Source organism: Canis aureus, chromosome X, assembly GCF_053574225.1.
Source record: "Canis aureus isolate CA01 chromosome X, VMU_Caureus_v.1.0, whole genome shotgun sequence".
Taxonomy (NCBI): Eukaryota; Metazoa; Chordata; class Mammalia; order Carnivora; family Canidae; genus Canis; species Canis aureus.
The window spans coordinates 33370099-33391594 of record NC_135649.1 but is presented as its reverse complement, the minus strand read 5'-3'; the positions used below and the strand labels follow the sequence as shown (position 1 = coordinate 33391594).

At 37.4% G+C, this 21496-nt stretch overlaps 1 protein-coding gene across 1 annotated transcript in view; it reads left to right on the top strand.

Moving 5' to 3' along the window:
- WDR44 (WD repeat domain 44) overlaps window positions 1–21496 on the top strand; it is an 81903-nt gene that overhangs the window by 10589 nt on the left and 49818 nt on the right. Inside the window, exon 2 of the mRNA XM_077889825.1 lies at window positions 18025–18058. Within this exon, the coding sequence (XP_077745951.1) occupies window positions 18025–18058 (34 nt within the window). The remainder of the gene's footprint in view (window positions 1–18024; window positions 18059–21496) is intronic.

Genomic DNA, 21496 nt, shown 5'->3' with positions numbered 1-21496 from the left:
AATAAAATCTCTAAAAAAAAAATAAAACAATAAGCAGTATTTTTCATGTTCTTTTTAAGCTTTGATGGAATTGATTATGGTACAGTAGCTGGGTCAGAAAATGACCTTGCTGCTGCAAGAGCTGGAATCCCAGATACTTCTAACTACATTTCGTGGAGTATGTTCCTTGTTCCTAAGAGAAAACCCCTCAAGATGTGAGCTATTGCTGATTGGGCTTCTGTGCTTCATCAAAAAGTCTTGATCCTGGATTTTTTTTTCTGTGTTTCTTTTGGAGATTGTTGTCACTTGTTTACTTAGGCCACAGTTTTGGCGAGGGGGGCGTTGTTTTGCTTTTTTGGTATAACTGATCATATTTTTGGCTACAAGCCACTAATTGGAAACACAATGCTTCTTTTTTTTTCTTCTCCTTGAAAGCTGTTTTCTAGCAGTCACAATGAATGCATGTGGTAGTTATTAATATTTTCCACCTAATCAAACCTCTTTTGGCTGTCAAATTAGTAGGAAAAAATGCATTCCTCGTAGCTAATTAGAAAAATAACATTATCAGTAATTACTATTTAAGATCTAAGATTGAATAACCTTTTTTATAATTAATAATAAATGTGCCACTCAGAATGTTTTATGTAAATAAGCATTTAAGGTAATTTGAGATTTTTCTAGAGTATTGAGTCTTTAATACATATTCATTAAAGTATGCAAAAATAGAAATTCAAATACATAAAGCATAGTTATATAATATAAAATTTATAAAATAAAATGCTTAATATTAAATGTACTGAAGTATGCTTATTTTTCTATTCATGACATGGAAGGAGAACATGAATAATTAAAAGCTATCAGTTACACCAAAACCTCAGTTCAGTCATTAGTTTACAACCTCTTTTTCCATCGAGGCTTTTATCATAGACAGCAGTAAATTAAAAATAAAAATTAAAAAAAAAGAATGGTTTGGTTTGATTTTTGTTCCTCTGCCCATCTTTGGTAATGAGCAGTAAACTCAGAAGGAGAAAAAGGAAGAATCTCAAAGTCTGAATAATAAGTTCACTGACAATAGAATTGATTTATGTAAAAAATTTTAAAGGAGGATTGTGACAGATTCTTTAAAGTTCAAATTTTTATATAGGCTGATCCTATTGGCATTTACTTTTTTTCTTTAAGTAAGTTCTTCACTCAGTGTGGGACCTGAACTCACAACCCAAGATCAAGGGTCATATGTTCCAACGACTGAGCCAGCCAGGCGCCCCGCCCCCACCTTTTCCTTTCTAAGATTAATACACTATTGCATGTTTTAGATAACTTGCAAAAATCATATTAGCACATTAACTTGCTAAAGCTTCAGATATGGCCCATAGCCCACCCAGCCTCTTGTTTATTTTTAAAGAGTAAGTTACAAAGTGATTTAGCATGACTGTGTTAGTATTGACTTCTCTAGGCAGTCATAAATTTAGTTACCTGTTTCTGTTATGATTTTACTAGAAATTACTTTAAATCATTAAGAGAGAGACGCCTGGGTGGCTCAATGGTTGAGCATCTGCCTTTGGCTCAGCACATGATCCTGGAGTCCCAAGATCGAGTCCCACATCAGGCTCTCTGAATGGAGCGTGCTTCTCCTCCCTCTGCCTATGTCTCTGCCTCTGTGTGTGTGTGTGTGTGTGTGTGTGTGTGTGTTTCTTGTGAATAAATAAATAAAATCTTAAAAAAAATCATTAAGAGATGTGACTTTTATCTAACCCACTTGGGCAAATTGGGACATTGTGAGATAGATGCCTTTTCCTGGAGTTGTTTTTAATGTGGGTATTTATTAAATGTCTGTAAATGTGCAAACTAGAATGTTTTTAGTTTAGAATTCTTGAGTAGAAAAAAAAAAGAATTCTTGAGTAGGCCCAGGGAACAGATATATTTTTCTGTTATTTTTGTTAGTAAATAGATTATCAAGATGTTCTTTCAGGAATATGGCATAAAGCTGCATGAATTATATAAATCAGTTTTGAAAAATCAGATTGTCATTTTAGACAGAATGCACATCATTGCTTAAGGATCTCCTTTAAGTTTGTAATTTATATGTGATTAAAAAAAACAAAAATATGTGACTAGATTTATATTTCTTTATGAAGTTTTCTTTGATTTTATTAAAGATTATTTATAAATGTTGCCACAAAACCTGCTTTAAAAAAAACAGCTATTGTGCCAAATTTTTTTCACCACCTATTCCCATTAATATGGATAAAATCATTATTAGGGTTTTTTAAGATTTTATTTATTTGGTGGGACACCTGGGTGGCTCAGCGGTTGGGAGTATGCCTTTGACTCAGGGCGTGATCCTGGGATCAAGTCCCGCATTGGGCTCCCTGCAAGGAGCCTGCTTCTGCCTCGGCTTATGTCTCTGCCTCTCTCTCTGTCTCTCATGAATAAATACATAAATCTTTGGGAAAAAATATTTTATTTATTTGAGAGAGAGTGTTTATGTGCATGAGCAGAAGGTAGGGGCAGAGGGAGAAGCAGAGTCCCCACTGAGCAGGGACCCTGACATAGGACTTGATCCTAGGACAGGATCATGACCTAAGCTGAAGGCAGACGCTTAACTGACTGACCCCCCCAGGATCCCAGTTATTAGGTATTTTAGATATATTCTACTTCATGGCTTTCATAGTATTTAAAACTAAAAATGGCCTTTCAAAGAATAATAGAAGTAGTAATTCACATCTCTAGGGTTCAGTTAGTTCCCTGTTTGATAATTATAACTATATTCTTGGCTTTTTGTTAATCTTGTTAATAAATTAGTATTGCCATATATCTAGGGAAATATGAATGAGTCCGTTTTCAACAGCTTAGTTAAAACATGACATTAAGGCTGTACTAGGAAAATAAGAGTCATTTGTGATTGCCTAACACTTTCTTTCCTGCTATTCCTAGACTTTTCAGGTTGAGTTGGGATTGTCACTTTTGGTAGCAGCCAACTTAGAGTTGTGAGAATAGGTGTGGTACTGTCACAAATTATTTAATTTGTTTATTTTTACAAATGATTTGATTTTGAAAGGCCAGCAAATGATTTTCTCTTAGATCTCATTTCTTTAACTTGAGTATTGTTATTACTTGAAGATGTTATTTGACTTACCACTTTCTATGAGTGATTTTACTCCTTCATATATGATTAATAAAACTTACCATAAAAATGTACCTAAGTAAGTTGGATGCCCAACTCTTGATTTTGGCTTGGGTCCTGATCTTAGAGTCATGAGATTGAGTCCCACCTCAGGCTTCACACTCAGCATGGCGTCTGCTTGTCTCTCTCTGCTCCTCCTCAAGGACGTTCATATGTGCTCATGCATTCTCTTTATCTTTCAAAGAAATAAAATCTTATATAATAAAATCAGTATATAACACTTCAATTCCAGTTTTAAAAACAAGGCACTTAGAGCAAGATTTAAAAGCTAAAACGGTATCTTATCTAAATTTGAACTGTTTACAATTTTTGTTCAACTCTGTGGTTTTTTGGCTTTGTTTTTGGCTTTGTGTTTGATGTTGTTTTCCTGCCTGGCCTAAGTGGGGAGAAAATCTTCATGCCAGGGTTTTCTGATCACCAGAACCCTTCTGATTCCTAACTTAGACTTAGCCACTTGTGTGTTGGTCTTAGTTTACCATTAGATCTTCCTATTTCAACTTACTGGGTTTTAGAAATCAAAACTCTTTAATTACCTGCTTACTTTAATGACTTGGTAAGGCCTTATCTGTGCTCATAGCCTATTCACCTCAAGAACCTTAGAATCCCTGCACCTTCTTTGTACAGGCAAGCTGTTTTTTTGTTCTGCTCAATTCAGTTCTCTGACAAACTGCATAAGCTTATTTTACTTTTATAGTTTCCTGATGGCAAAGGCAAAAAGAAGAGGATAAAAACAAAATCAAGCTGTAGGGTAATTCTCTGTTAAGCCCTTGGTAGTCATCTTCTTATAAAAAAAAAAAATGTTTCCCCAGCTTTATTCCAGCTGACTCACTTATACTCCTTCTTCCATATCATTGTTCCATTTTACCTCTTTAGGAGTCTGTCAGGAATTTTGCAAGAGGCTCCTTCAAGAGCCAACCACCTTTTTTTTTCTCGGAGCCTAGAAAAAGGTGCGTCCTCTTACTGACAGAAAAAGAAGACTTTGTCCATGTTTTTGTGTGTTGCCAAATTATCTTGGTATATTTTCACCTAGTATAGTACGAAGTCTAGAGATGTGAATGTTAAGTGTGAGATTGCTCTTAATATTTTATTTGTGTACTGCAGGAGGTGGGTCTTTGAGTTCCTTGTTGTTTAGTTGACTATGAAGCAGGTGGCAAATAGAGGTTTAGTTTGCACTCTCCTTCCTCCCTATTCTCAAAAGGCTTACAGATTGTGTTTGTTTGCTTTTCAGATAACAACCCTCAGGTAAGAGGTAAAGGAACATCAAGCCCAAAAGGCAGAAGGATGTGTCTGTAGCTAAAGGGTGAGAACCTTAGAGGTAGGGTGGTTTATGGGATCTGGCTCTTTGAAACCACAGAAATGCAGTGTTCTTTTCAAAAGTAGACTTAAGCACATGCACCATGATTTTAAGGCCTCATTAACCTAGAGCCTCATCATATGAGTGCTGAAGATTTAATTTTAAAATTGGGAAAGGTGATCCAATGATTGCCTGGAGAGAAACCACTTGCTGAAGCTCTGAAAAACCAAGAATCCTACCTATAGTCAGACATGTCAATACCTGATTTCAAAACGTGGGTTTTGCAGTAAGCCAGGCAAAACAGTGCATGCAACTAGCTTCTATTTGGGGGAATTTATAAAGGTTCTTTTTTTATAGATTTATTTATTTATTCATGAGAGACACAGACTCAGAGAGAGAGGCAGAGACACAGACAGAGGGAGAAACAGGCTCCTTGCAGGGAGCCTAATGCGGAACTTGATCCTGGATCCTGGGATCATGATCTGAGCCGAAGGCAGGCGCTCAACCACTGAGCCACCCAGGCATCCCTATAAAGGTTCTTAATACACACTTGTATTGATTGCCATTCAAATCTAGAGCTATTAGTGATTAAATGATTAATTAAGTGATTAAATCCAAATCTAGAGCTATTAGTGATTCTGGTTGTGGAAGGATTTTGAGATTATGTAATGACAGACTTGGGAAGCACATACCTCATATTGCAGTATTTTGATTGAGAAATACTACATCTGAAATATTTCTAGTATCCTTTTTATAACATGAAGAGTGCCCTAAAAAGATTTTGTATATATAGTAATTGAATTTCTATTTATTTATTTATTTAGCGTGAGTGTGTGAAAGGGGTAGGCACAGGGGAGGCAGAGGTAGGAGAGAATCCTTTTTTTAAAAAAAGATTTTATTTATTTATTAATGAGAGACACCGAGAGAGAGATGCAGAGACACAGGCAGAGGGAGAAGCAGGCTCCACACAGGGAGCCTGATGTGGGACCTGATCCAGGGACTCCAGGATCATGCCCTAGGCTGAAGGCGGTGCTAAACCACCGAGCCACCCAGGGATCCTGAGAGACAGAATCTTAAGCAGGCTTCATGCTCAGTGCCAAACCCAACAGGGGCTTGATCTCACAACCCTGAGATCATGACCTGTGCCAAAATCAAGAATGGACACTTAGCAGACTGAGCCCCCTAGGCACTCCCTATTTATTTATTATTAAAGGTTTTAGTTTTTTAAGTAATCTCTGTACCCAATGTGGGGCTCGAACTCACAACCCCAAGATCAAGAGTCACATGCTCCACCTACTTAGCCAGGTAGGTGCTAGTTGAATCCCCTTTTAATGACAACATAATTTTAATTGATATTGATCTAGAAAGTTGGCTATTGACGTTGACCTATATAAGTTAACCTCATTTTGAACATGTTGACTGAGGACAGCTTCAAAATGATATAGATATCTTTAAATAATGATTATAAGTCAATTTACATATCTAGAGATTTTGTCAGTTTGTTACAGTAGCCATCTTGTTTTTGTTTTTTGTGAGGGGACAATATAAGCCAACATAATTAAGCTAATAATATACCTTCCTACTCTTCACTGAGTGCTTTTGAAAAATGTACTTAACTGCATTTATACAGTGGTATTTGCATTTAGGCATATATACTGAATGCACTGTGGGAAAGCTTTGACTGAATTCACACAAGTGCAATTTTTTTTCCTGATCAGTGAACACTATTGAATACTTAGATGAATATTTATATGATGACATTGACCAGGCAATTCCTCCCACTTTTTCTCTTTATTACACACTAACAGATCATAGGGTTAATTGTCCACTTAATTAACTTGGGTGTGGAGTGGAGTTGCCAGATAAAATACAGAACTGCCAGTGAAATTCCAATTTTAGATAAACATACAGAAAATGTATTTGTTATCTGAAATTGGAATTTAACTGGGCAGCCTATATTTGTAGTTGCTAAATCTGGCAGGCCTAGGTGGGGAAGAAGTGGAAGGAGACTGGTGGATATGGGCATAGTTGTGAGATTTAAATACAACTATTGTGTAATGATAAAGGTAGCCTTTATTCTGACAGGAATACTAAAATTTTTTGAGTGCAGTGTTTATTTTAGAGTCCAACACTTTTTTCTGTGAAAGTGCATCAGTGAAAACAAAGCTCAGAAATAACGAAACTTAACAATGTATTGTTTAGGGATAACTTACGCTTTTAAATGATAAAGTAAGAAAGAACAAAAAACAAATCTGGGCTAGTGGTTTCCTCTAAGGGAAAGGCAGCAGATAGAGTAGAGCAACACAGTAGCCATACTGGTCTTGATGCTATACTCATTTTCAGGTGACTTGGTAAATCTCGGTTCCTTTTATTTGTTATGTTTCATAATGACATGCATATACTACATACACTTCTTTGTACATATCAAATATAAAATAACAGTTTAGAAGTTAAAAAATATGTTTCAATGAGAAAATTAGATAATATGCAAAGTTTCACTGCCTATACTTTGCAAAATAAATCCCAAATCCAAAAAGTAAAGAGGCATTCATTTCTTCCTTATCTTCTCCAGGATAGTTAGTATCCTTAGTTCTATATATCATTCTACTTGGTTTCTGGAACATTCACTAAATTGGTTTCTCTTTTTCAGATATATTCTATCTCATCAGTATTTCTCTTAAAATGTGGATATCCCAGTGGTACATAGTTTTATTTATTTGTTTATTTTAAAGAGGGAGAGAGAGAGAATCCCTAGGAGACTCCCTGCTCAGCATGGAGCCTGACATGGGACTTGACCTCACGGCCCTGAGATCATGACCTGAGCTGAAATCAAGAGTCGGACACTTAAATGACTGAGCCATCCAGGCGTCACTGGTACACAGTATTCTTAAGGGTGTTCTTATCAGTGTGAAGTAGAACAGAATTTACCACTCCCCTTGCCCTGGGCATAGTAGTTCTGTTAACTCAGTTTAAGATTACACTAGTTTTTTTCAGCCACCCTATTACAGCCTCTACTGTGAGCAATCAACAAAAATGTCTAAATGTTTTGATCTGGTTTGCTGTTAAGTCATATCTCTCCAATCATGCATTTTACATTTATCCCTACTATATTGCATTCTGTTAAGATTGGGCTTCTTGTTCTAATGTATTAAAATACTTATGAGTCTTGTCAGCTAGTATATTCCTTATCCCTCCTACTTTGTGTCATCTGCAAATTTGGTAGATGTACCATCTGTGTCCACATTCAAGACATTAATAAGAATAAGGGGGGCATCTGGGTGGCTCAGTGGTTGAGCATCTGCCTTTGGCTCAGGCCATGACCCCAGGGTCCTGGGATTGAGTACCATACCATATCAGGCTCCCCAGGGGGAGCCTACTTCTCCCTCTGCCTATGTCTCTGCCTCTCTCTGTCTCTCATGAATAAATACATAAAATCTTTAAAAATAAATGAATAAGTAGGATTGAGGGACCTGGCTGACTCAGTAAAGCATGAGACTCTTGATCTCGGGGTTGTAAGTTGGAGCCACACATTGAGTGTAAAGATCACTTTAAAAAATCTTTAAGAGGGCAGCCCCGGTGGCGCAGCGGTTTAGCGCTGCCTGCAGCCCAGGGCGTGATCCTGGAGACCTGGGATCGAGTCCCACGTCGGGCTCTCTGCATGGTGCCTGCTTCTCCCTCTGCCTGTGTCTCTGCCTCTCTCTCTAGCTGTGTCCCTATGAATAAATAAATAAAATTAAAAAAAAAAAACAACAACAAAAAAATCTTTAAGATGGGTAGCCCAGGTGGCTCAGCGGTTAGCACTGCCTTCAACCCAGGGTGTGATCCTGGAGATCTGGGATTTAGTCCCACGTCAGGCTCCCTGCATGGAGCCTGCTTCTCCCTCCGCCTCTCTCTCTCTCTCTCTCATGAATAAATTAATAAAATCTTAAGAAAAAATAAAAAATCTTTAAGAAAAAAAGTAGAATAGAACACAGGAGAAATTATTTAATAGTTCCTTATGGTTTTTCATTGATCCACTAATCAGCTACCTTGAGTAATGTTCAACCAGTTATAAACCTACCTGAATATATTCTAGCCTACATCTGTTTGTTGTCTACAAGGCTATCTGTGGCTGGCTTAGTCAGTAGAGCATGTGACTTTTGATCTCTAGGTTGTGGGTTGGAGCCCCACATTGGGTGTAGAGATTACTTAATAAAATATTTTTTTTAAAAAAGGATATTGTGAGAGTATTATAAAATTTAGTGCTTAAATCCAGATATTTTTTTTTTGCATGTGTACAATATTCCCTTTATATCATAGGCCAGTAACCCTATCAGAAAAGGAAATTAGGTTAATCTCATATGACAGGCTTTCTGTGAATACTTACTCTTAATGATTATCTTTTACCCACACCTAGGGCCTTTAAACCATTAATGTACTTAAGAATTTTGCTTAGAATTGAATCTGTGTATAGTTTTTACATCTACTTTCCACTGTTAACCATTGAGTGTTTTTTTTTTTTCATTTTCTTCTTCCAGACTCTGATTCTTTAAAGGTTTTAGATAAGGGAGTAAGCTGTGTAAATTCTCAGGGTATGCTGGGATATAATTTGTCTAGGACAGGAGAACTGAACTCATTTAGATTATCTAAGTACTTTTATCTCCTTGAATGCTTTGAGATTCAGTTTCCTCATTCTATGATTTGTTTTTCCTTTTCTGGTTTGACTCTCAGTAATCTTAATTGGAAAAAAAGAAAGAATTGAGACAGCCTTTTCCATTCTAATATTTGCCTATACATATAAGCAGACCTGTACCTTTTGTTGTTCTTACTCTGAATATAAATCAAAGCTGGTATTTTTTTTAAATACCAGCACATTCTGAGCACCAATCTTTCTGATATTGTTCTTACAGGTTTTTGCAGTTTTCTTTGGATATGTGCCCATTCCATCCCTACAATTTCTTCTGCATGTTTTCCTTTAAAATATTTTTTATGACATGACATTGTGGAGATGCAGTGAACAAAATTCGGACCATGAGAATTTCTACAGGATGAACAACCTAGTTTCTTTTTGTTGTTTGGTTGGGTTTTTTTAAGACTTAATTTATTTTATTTATTCATGAGAGAGAGAGGCAGAGACATAGGCAGAGGGAGAAGCAGGCTTCCTGTGGAGAGCCTGATGTGGAACTCAGTCCCAGGACCCCAGGATCATGACCTGAGCCAAAGGCCAGATGCTCAACCACTGAGCCACCCAAGTGCCCCAAGACTTAATTTTTTTCTAGAGCAGTTATAGGTTCATAGCAAAATTGAGAGGAAGGTATCGAGATTCCCCATTTACCTCCTCCCACTCACACATGCATAGCCTCCCGCATTATCAACATCCACATCAGAGTGGTGCACTTGTTACAGTTGATGAGTCTACACTGACATAATCACCCGAAGTACATAGTTTACCTGAGGGTTCACTCTTGGTGTACATTCTACAGGTTTGGATAAATGTATGACATGTACCCCTCATTATAGTATCATAAAGAGTAGTTTCACTGCCCTAAAAATCCTCTTCAGGATGAAAAACCTATTTCTTCAATATATAAACTGCAAGAAATAAGAGATTGAAGGGGAACCTATTGATTGAGAGAGCCAATCGACTGATTGTAACACATGGACCTTATTTGGGTATTAATTGAAAGGAACCAGCTGTAAAAAAAAATTTGAGATAATCTGGGCAATATGAATTCGTGACTGTATAATAGTGTATTGTTAAATTTGATAGTAGTACTGTGATTTTTTTTTTTTAAAGATTTTATTTATTTATTCATGATAGTCACAGAGAGAGAGAGAGAGGCAGAGACACAGGCAGAGGGAGAAGCAGGCTCCATGCAGGGAGCCCGACGTGGGATTCGATCCTGGGTCTCCAAGATCGCGCCCTGGGCCGAAGGCAGGCGCCAAACCGCTGCGCCACCCAGGGATCCCCTACTGTGATGTTTTAAATAGAAGTCTTTTTTATTTTTTTTAAAGATTTTATTTATTCATGAGAGACACGGAGAGAGGGGCAGAGATGGGCAGAGGGAGAAGCAGGCTCCATGCAGGGAGCCCGATGTGGGACTCGATCCTGGGTCTCCAGGGAGCCTGATGTGGGACTTGATCCCGGGACTCCAGGGACCCCGATGTGGGACTTGATCCTGGGTCTCTAGGGAGCCCAATGTGGGACTCAATCCCGGGGTCTCCAGGATCACGCCCTGGACCGAAGGCGGCGCTAAACCGCTGGGTCACCCGGGCTGCCCAGAAGTCTTTTTTAGATACATAACATTTTTATGGGTAAAAATAAAACAGTTTCTGGAATTTGCTTTAATATAACCTGGCAGGGGTGTGGAGGGAAGAATATTGATACCATTATTGAACATTGTCAATATGTTGTCTATGTGGGTTCATAACGTTCTCCCAATTTTGTATACATTTGAAATGGCCGTAATTCAAAGCTGGAAAAACTCCCCCAGAATATATTTCTGTGGTCACATTCATTGTTACTAGCAGATTCAGGGCTAAACCCCATATCTCCTGAATCCTCATGTTATTTTACTATATAGCTAAACTTCTAGCCCCTCTACTTCCAAATTGATGTCATGTTGCCCTTTCAGTCTCTGGGTCCCCTGTTCTTCCCTGGGCAATTTGTGGTGGATTTGGATTATTAAAGCTTTGGATTTTCAAAGCCTTAATAAGTGGCCAATTTTACTTGATTGGCTACCTACCCATGTGAAACCATGACCCGTTTTTTTTTTTTTTTTTTTTTTTTTTTTAGAATTATTAGGGAAGTTCACAGGCTGCATGGGTTGTTAAAATCAGCAAAGAGCCTTGTGTCCTAATCCTAACTAGGCCTTTGATCTTAAGTTCTAGGATGGTCCGGATCATATTGGCTTTGTTCACTGTTTTACACCCAGTGCCGGGCAGCCTGGGTGGCTCAGCAGTTTAGTGCTGCCTTCAGCCCAGGGCATGATTCTGGAGACCTGGGATCAAGTCCCGCATCGGGCTCCCTGATGGAGCCTGCTTCTCCCTCTGCCTGTGTCTCTGCATATCTCTCTCTCTCTCTCTCTCTCTCTCTGTGTGTGTGTGTGTGTTTCATGAATAAATAAATTTTAAAAAAATCTTACACCCAGTGCCTAGCATTTTCCATGAATGGAAATGATTTAGCCTCATTTTCCTCACATGTGAAATGAGTTCATTGATCTAAGTGGTTAAGCTTCTTTCCAGATAGAGCCCACTTCAGGCTCCCGGCTAAGTGAGGAATCTGCTTGTCCCTCTCCTTCTGCTTCTCCCCCCTGCTTCCTGGTTCTCTCTCAAATAAAATCTTTTTTTAAAGATTTTATTCATTTATTCATGAGAGCACAGAGAGAGAGGCAGAGACACAGGCAGAGGGAGAAGCAGGCTCTATGCAGGAAGCCCGACGTCTGGGACTCGGTCCCGGGACTCCAGGATCACGCCCTGAGTTGAAGGCAGCTCAACCGCTGAGCTACCTAGGCATCCCTCAAATAAAATCTTTAATAACTGTTATTTTTCCCTTCTGAGTCCTTTTTTTTAAAGTCCTTTTAGGATTTTGGGGTTTTGTTTTGTTTTCCTTTCAGTATTTTAAAAACAATTATTGTAAATACCTTTAACAGTAGGTAACATCAATAGATATATAGACTCATGTCTAACACCTGTGACAGAAAACCCACAGTTGTGGTGCATCCAAATCTCTTAAAAGTAGGCTACTGTTATGCATTTTCTATAAGATTGATTTTGTTTTTCCGAAGTATATGAGAACTGTTCTCAACATTACTAGAGAGTCAGGTTTAGTAAGTTCCAAAGTCAAGCTATCTTAAAGGGGTTAATAAAACGTTGTGTTGCTTACATATTTGTTAGCTTTCACTGAAATTGTATTGAATGCAGTATTGTTATGTCAGAGCTTATAAAGGATTAAACATTGTGCTTCCTATGGAAACTTGGGCAACTTTTAGGTAAGTTGCGGTCATTGTCATCAGATCCAAGTCTAGTGAATAGGCACCTACCTTTGGGAGTAGTGACCTTATTATTCTAATGAAATTTTGCTGGAGGTATATGAAGGCTATTGCCAAATCAGGTCAGAGTTTATAAAAGAAAAATAGTTACTATACTGTCTTGCCAAATCACCAAAGCAATGTTTGGAAGCCATGTAAATTTTAAAAATTCTATTGTGCAGACATTAAGATGAATTGTTCTAAACACAAATACCCTAGCTGCAAAAGGAAAACGATAATTAAAATGCTAGATGGATGGGGACTTTGAGAAAGCATCTGTCACACATTATTTTATATTCAAACATGAGCTTTGTTAGTATAAACTCAACAAGTATGAAAACAACTTTCTTACCCAAAACAGGATATAATGAAGAGTGCCTGGGGAGCTCAGTCTGTTAAGTGTCTGCCTTAGGCTCAGGTCATGATCTCCAGGGCCTGGGATGGAACCCCACATCACCTGTGCTCCCTGGTCAACAGGGAGTCTGCTCCTCCCTCTTCCTCTCCCTCTGTGATGGCTCTTGCTCTTGCTCTCTCAAATAAATTTTAAAAACCTTTTTAAAAACAGGATATAGTGAATTAAGATATTCTGTGTTGAAAGTTACTGAAGTACTAATTTGAAAATGGCTTTTATATTCAAAATCTAAGTGGAAGCCACAGTAGAAATAATTTTAATGTGGTTTTTTTAAGTAGAGTATCAATACTTTTTTACAACAGATTTTATTGTGAAGCTGCTTTAGAAATTACTTGTTTTTCATGTTTAAATATAATAGTGCCATTGGTAGATAGTGTCTTCAATTTCAGAAACTGGTACAAAATCAAAGATTTTCTGTGTTTGTAACTAGTATTAGTATGTTGGAAGTTTTTCTTTTGCTATTAGATAATCAAGGAAGTTTAGCCTTTATATTTTTGTTCACCTTCATAAGTACATTTTTTTGCACATTTATTATTTAAGCTTTGTCAATCAGATATTTAATACGTTGAAAATATTTCATTTGAAAATATCCTATGATAAAATTTTCTAAATGAACTTTTGAAGACCTTCTTTTGCTTTGTTAGGTTATAAGTGAAGTATACCACCAATACTTAAATATGTCTACCTGGTACTTCAGAGTTTTTTGTTTTGTTTTTTCTTTAAGTAGGCTCCATACCCAATGTGGGGCTTGGACCCACAACCCTGAGATTGAGAGTCCTTTGCTCTACTGATCAAGCCAGTTAGGCACCCCACTTCAGAATTCTTTAAAGATTTCACTTGTGTGTGGTGCAGTAAAAGTTATTTTATGTAGGCATTTGGACTTTTTCTAGGAAAAATTACTGACCTTGACCTGTAAAAAAGAAGGAATCTAATTTCCAATATTTAGTATCTACAGACATTTTGAAGGAATATTTTTCTAGTTAACTAGAAAAAGTATTACTGGACATTTCTGGATGTGTGTGTTGGATTATGTCAGTGTTTCCTACAGTATATCTCAAGTTTAAGGGAAATCAAAGGGTATAAAATTTAGATCATTAGTTGTGGTACAAATTAACCTATTCACTCCTGAACTAATGAGGGGTCTTAAAATTTCCTAAAATTACAGGAACTCTAAAAACTTCTGCTTTTAAAGGTCATGCAGTTTAGTTTGTTGGGAAAACTCAATTTTCTTGACCTCTAGATGCCCATTTCTCCTGTCCCCAAACTTGAACATGAATTGTTTTCTTTAGGCACATAATCAGCTTGAAATAGTATAATGTTATCTCGACTTTGAAGTTAGAGACTCAGAAACAGAGGAGTTGAGTGTTTGTCCAGGGATACCAAAGATTAGTGATACCTGGCTTACTGGGCAACTACTACTTTGCTAATGGATTCTGAAGTACAGCTGAAAATAAGAAATAATCACTTAAACAGCCTCTAACCAATCAAAAATAGTGCCACAAAGTCCACAGTAAAGTCATGCACAAAAATTCTCATGGGGAGACCCTCACTCAGAATCTCTGGATTCTTCCTTTAGCATACAATTCCATTTTTAAAAACCTGGTTTCCCAGCTCAATGGAGATTAGAAGCAAAAATTAGAAGGAGATGGGGAGAGAAGCTTTTAAAGACAGGCACACGGCCAACTGTAAGAACTGACCAATTAAAATGACCACTTAAATTGAGGAAAGAGACACAAAACTGTAAAACACAGACATTCCAAGCATAATAGCCTAGGGTCCTGTAGTGTGAAGGCAAATAAATTCCCCACAAATAAATGTCCCTGAAGGGCATTACTATATTAAAATGTAGTGTGGTATTTGAGCATAATTACTCTGAGTCAGTAAGAAAGGGAAAATTTTATATCCTTTGTTTAAGAAGGTATTTTCAAGGGAAAGATTACTGGAATGGCAGGGCTTAGCCTATAATGTACTTATTTACAAGCAGCTTTTGAAATGGAAATTCAAAAATAATTAAAATACTTTCAGAAGTTTGGCACTAAAAGAGAAGCTTCGTCTCTCTTGAAATTTTATATATGGAACATTTCATTATTTTTATTCCCTGGCAGTGCCAAATCAATTAGGTGTTAATTGTAGTTGTTAAAGGCAGATCAGAATTCAGAGCTTTTGACTTTAATCAGTCTAGTCCAACCCAAGAAGCAGCACTAATTGCCTTTACTTTAGTGTTCGTACATTCTTAGCACCAATTAGAATATTTTCATAATCATCTTTTAAGGCCTTACCCAGAAAGGAGGCAATACTGCAAAGTATTTTAGAGAGTGGACTCTTGTGTCAGACTGCCTGGGGTCTAATTCTGGCCCTACTATTTACTAGCAGTGCAATTTAAATGACCTAATCTGACCCAAGCCTCAGTTGTTTTTGTTGTGTAAAATAAGGAAGGTAATAAAACTACCTCATAGGAAAGTTGTGAGGACAAAAGAAGCTAAAACAAGGCAAGTCTTAGCAAGATTTTGGGCACTTGCTTAATAAATGATGGCCATTGTTTTATTATTATTACAATGCCCCATTAGGAACACTTCCTGTGGGAATACTAAATAATGATTTACTGTTTCTTAGGGTAAAACGAATTGTTCTTTTCTCATCTTGGCACATGATACACATCATTTTAGCCAACTTCACAAATTACAAATGTGCTTTCACTTTTACTAGATGCCAGTGTTCTATAAATGGTTCAAAAATGTATCACAAAAGAAATCTGTTCTTACAGGGATCCCTGGGTGGCGCAGCGGTTTGGCGCCTGCCTTTGGCCTGGGGCGCGATCCTGGAGACCTGGGATCGAGTTCCGCGTCGGGCTCCCGGTGCATGGAGCTTCTCCTTCTGCCTGTGTCTCTGCCTCTCTCTCTCTCTCTCTGTGTGTGATTATCATAAATAAATAAGTAAGTAAGCAAGCAAGCAAGCAAGCAAGCTAGCTGTTCTTACAAGCTACCCTGTTAAAGACAAGCGTCGGGTTCCCGGTGCATGGAGCCTGCTTCTCCTTCTGCCTGTGTCTCTGCCTCTCTCTGTGTGTGTGTGTGACTATCATAAACAAACAAACAAACAAGCTGTTCTTACAAGCTACCCTGTTAAAGACAATCTTAGGCTTGATAAGCCTAGAAAAAGGTATAGTAGCCTGACATTTTACTGCTAACCAAGACCATAACAACCTTGTAACATTTAAAATGTTTCAAACATGAGTGTTTTTTTGTTACTAGTTTTTTGTTCAATGGCATCTCAAAATGTAAACCAGATTCCATTTTAATCACCAGCTCAATATAATCTGATTTTATTCATATTCCCTGTTGGTAAATGGGCTGGAGCTTGATGACAGCCTGTGGGTTATCTTTTCTGAGTTTCAGAAATTGATCTCAGGCTCCCCACTGCTGACAGTATCTTGGAGAAACTGGCTGAATCTCATTTGTGAGTTTCAATGAAGCAATTTAAAGCTTTTTTTTTTAAATTTAAAGCTTCTGAAGAAACTACCACTTAACTGTGCATGCCCCATGTGCTCTCACTTAATCCTTATAGAAGTTCTATGAAGTAGAGTGCTTTTACCCTCTTTACCCTCTTTTACAGAGGAGGAGATTGAAGCTTGGAAAAATTAAATGATTTGATCAAGATCGCACGTAGAGTAAATGGTAGAACATTTAAGCAGGGTCCATATGCTTGAAAGGTCTTGCTCTTTTCACTATGTCCCCTTGGCTCTCAAAAGGAAGTAATAAATTACTCCTTATACTTTGTACATGACTATATGTAAAGTCCTGTTAGAACCAAGCTGGAATATTTCCACATATGTCAACAATTGGCCCATAATTTAGATCCTGTGAATCAATGGCTAGAAAGTGCTCTTTATGAAATCTGTTACATAACAGATAAATGTGACTCCCCATTCTGTGTTTTTTTCCTTTTTTTGACAGCTAAAAAACCTGGCCAGATTGCTCAAAGTGAGGCTCATGAGGAAGACGGATTTTCTCTTTCTTCTCTTCTCTACCTCATATGGGGCCTACATTTTTTTTGGGGGGGGCTACATTTTTTAAATCTTATTTCCTTTTGCTGCTACACCTCTGAAGCAGATGATTTCTTTTTTCCTAATTGGCATTCAGAATATGTGCTACATAGAAATTCAGGCTTCTTCAAGGTTTTTTGTTTTTATGTTCTTTTGATTGCACTTATGTTTTAGACATCCTTTGTTTGGAATCTTTTCTCTCCTTCTCTCTTTTTAAAAAAGATTTATTTATTGGAGAGTGCACTAGAGTGAGGGGGGGTGGGGAGAAGGAGAGAAGGAGACTCTGCCCTCAGCAGGGTTTGATCTCGCCACCCCGAGATCATCACCTGAATCAAATCTAGAGTCCTAGGCTTAATCTTCTGAGCCACCCAGGCACCCTCTTTTTTCTTTTTTTAAATATCGGAATAGCCTTGGTCTAATCACCTCTGGGTAAAGAGGACTTTGTTACATAGCAGTTTGTTTGCCAGGGAAGCCAAATAATTGGGAATATATTTTTCATTCTTGGAAGTTGTCCTTTGTTAACATGGAATTATATTGTCTAGGCACTACAATTAAATTGTGGGCACTATTTTATATAGCTACTGTTTTGTTTTTAAGAGTTACTTATTTTTAGAGAGGGCACATGACCTGGGTGGGGGAGGGGCAGAGGGAGAAGGGGGGAGAGAATGTTTAAGCAAGCACCATGCCCATTGTGGAGCCCTACCATCAAGAACCCTTCTTGATCTCACAAAGCTGAGATCATGACCCAAGCAGAAATCAAGAGTCAGGCGTCCCTAGAATATTTATTCTCAAGAAATTTATCGTGGAAGAGCACAAAATTTTATTTACAAGGATGCTTATTATAGTGTTCTATGTTCTATGTATCTGAGAAGATGAAAGGTACATACTCAAATCTCTAGATGGTAGGATTATGGGTTACTTGTATTTTATTCTCTACTTTTTGTGTTGTCTACATTTTCTATGTGCACAGAAGACTTTTTCCAATCACAAAATGTATAAATGTTTTTTAAAATATGGGCTTTAATAAAGTGTCTTTAATAAATGTATAGAAGTATTTCCCTTCTTGCCTCCACTATTCAACACCTCCTTCCTTTTATTTCTGTACAGGTCTCCAGGAAAGGTTGGAATTTCAACATTAAAGGTAAGTTTTGTTTTCTGAGAGTTATATCTCCACAAATTGTGTACACTTTTCATTCATTTTTCTATTTTATGTAAATCTTGGTTTTCTTTTGTTGTTATTTTTTGCTAAGTAATATTGTCATTGTATCTTACTAGGTGTGATTGTTATTTCTAAACAAATGCTGTGCTACAAGGAAGGGACTGTAAGTTTTTTAGATTTCCACTAATTTTGTTTTATAATTTTTAGAATAGAAGAATACTATAAAATATGTGTGTATGTTAATTGAAAAAGTAATATTTGCATGACAAAAATGTGGAATAACCAAAAACTTGTATACTTCTTATGGGCACATGCTTCAGTATCATTACTATATATAAAAATCAATCCCAGCCTTATCTCCAAGCAAAGGAGTTTGGTATTGAGATGTTATGCTAGGGAAAGCCATTTTAAGTCCATGAATATCATCAAACAGAACTATTTACATCAAATAGAGTATATACTGTATGTGTATGTTTGTGTATGACTATATATAATGTATATATAATCTCAAACGTGCTGTATTTTTTTAGTGTCCCTACTTTCTGTTTATACACGTTGGATATTCATCTCTTTGATACATTGTGGTGTGTTCATGTGGTATATATTCTATAGCAGTAGATATGAATGAATTGATTATATACAATGACATAGATGGATTTCAGCACCATAGTGTTGGGTGGGGAAAAAACAAGTCACAGTAAGATACATTCAGTAAGATTCCATTTATATTAAGATCAAAAACATGCAGAACGAAATAATGTGTTGTTTAGAGATAGAAGCACAGAGTATAAAGAACAGCAAGGGAGTGACAAACACAAAGTTGAAGGTATCAATCATGTCTGAGGGAGAAAGAATATAATAAAAATGGAGGAGGATATGCAAGAGATTGAAAGCTAATGATAATTTTTTTCTTAAACTGAGTACTTAAGATTAAATCATAATTCTTCATTCCTTGTATTTTATAAAAGTTCTCTTGTATTTATTTGATAAAAACAATTATAAATAATGCATGGACATGGTTAAAATTTGCTTAGTACAAAAAAGTAGATGGTTGAAAATGTAGCTTCCCTCTCATTCCTCATTGTCCACCTCCCAATCCCCATATCCAGAGATGATTGCTGTTTATGCCTGTAGGTTTTTAAAGCCACTTAGCTCTAAGATATTTATATTGGTTATAAGAAATAGGTTTGTGAAATTTACTTTATCTCAGTAATTATAGATTGTGCTTAACTTGAATAAAATTAGATAGAAAATATACATATTTAGTAAATAAACACAAAGTTGGATATTGCTATTTACTTCTGAAATAATTATAGATTACAAGAAGCTGCAAATGTAATTTAGAGAACTCTTATGTATCCTTCATCCATTTCACCCAGTGGTTATGTCTTAATTATAGTACAATATGAAAACCAGAAATTTGACATTGGTACAATATGAGTATATGGTTTTGCTTCAGTTTATTACATATGTATATTTGTATAACTACCACCACAAGATACAGATCTATTTCATCACCACAAAGATATCTCTTGTGTTACCCTTTTATAAATTCACACACACTCCCTCCCTCACATCATCCCTAACCCCAGACAGCCACTAAGCTGTTTTCCATTTCTGTAATGTTGTCATTTAAGAATATCCTATAAATGCAGTCATATAGTGTGTGACCTTTTGAGACTGCCTCAAAGGATTGAGATCCAAGTTGTTGCATGCATCAACAGTTTATTCCTTTGTCTGTAGCATGAATGTACTCAGACTCTTGAGTGAATATCATGTATAACAGCATATCTATTGATATTTTAAGCAATCCAAAGAAGAATTTGGTTTAGTCCTGATTTTGATGATTTTACAATCTCACAGAAGAGAGATGTATACGAGATATTGGTGTTTGTAGAATAGAATAGACTTCTAAGTGCTCCAAGGAGTTTGGGGGAGATAAAACAATAGGAGAGCATGGGTACCTGGAATAGAAGAGAAAAGTTTCAGGGAGGAGGTAGAACTTGTGCTGGGCTTTGAGCAATGGAAGAGATCTGCATAGGCAGATAGAGAAAAATTGGGAAAGCATTGTATGTTAGGCAATAGTATGAGCTCATTAATATGCAAAGGTACAGAATTTGCTGGGAGCATTGAAAGACTGGTGTGACCAATATAAATGTTTCAGCAGTGAAATGATGGAAAAGTGAGGTGGGGGCAGATTTCAATGAACTTTGAATGTCAGCTTAAGAACTCTGGGCTTGGGATCCCTGGGTGGCGCAGCGGTTTGGCGCCTGCCTTTGGCCCAGGGCGCGATCCTGGAGACCCGGGATCGAATCCCACATCGGGCTCTTGGTGCATGGAGCCTGCTTCTCCCTCTGCCTGTGTCTCTGCCTCTCTTTCTCTCTGTGTGACTATCATAAATAAATAAAAACTTTAAAAAAAATTTAAAAAAAAAATAAAAAAAAATAAAGAACTCTGGGCTTTAGGGATCCTTGGGTGGCTCAGTCAGTTAAGCGTCTGCCTTCGGCTTATGTCACGATCCCAAGGTCCTGGGATCGAGCCCCACATCAGGCTCCCTGCTCTGTGGGGAGTCTGCTTCTCCCTCTCTGCTGCTCCCTCTGCTTGTGCTCTCTTTCTGTCAAAGAAATAAATTTTAAAAAAAGAACTCTGGGCTTTGGGGCACCTGGGTGGCTCAGTTGGTTGAGCATCCAACTCTTCGTTTCAGCCCATGTCAGGATCATGGGATCGAGTTCCACCTCCAGCTCTGCATGAAGTCTGCCTGTCCCTTTCTCCCTTGCCCCCCCCCCCCCGCTTTCAAATAAATACATAAAATCTTTTTCAAAAAACTCTGAGCTTTAAAATTTTGAAGCAAGATATTTTATTTTATTTATTTTTTAAAAGATTATTTACTTATTTATTCATAGAGACACACACACAGAGAGAGAGAGGCAGAGACACAGGCAGAGGGAGAAGCAGGCACCATGCAGAGAGCCTGACCTGGGACTTGATCCAGGGTCTCCAGGATCACGCCCTAGGCTGCAGGCAGCGCTAAACCGCTGCACTACCAGGGCTGCCTGAAGCAAGATATTTTATTATTTATTTATTTATTTATTTTTAAGATATTTTAAAAGTCAATTTTTATCTGTCTTACCAGTTGTGCTCTTCAGAGGTTTTTTTTTTTTTTTTTTTTTTTTTTTGCTGAGGAATTAACTAAAGGTATGGAGTGAGTGGAAGGGTGGGAGATGGTTTGGAGGCAAGAGACTAAGTGCACAGAGAATGGTTAAGAGGCAGTTAGAAGGTCAAGACTTGAACAAAGGGATTGTGTTGATAGGAATCAGTGGACTGTTGTGGCCATTATTTAACAGTTGTTTCTTGGTGGTGGTGGGTTCCGCCCCCCCTTCTTAGCAAAAGAGAGTAGAGATCACATCTCTATAAAGTGTT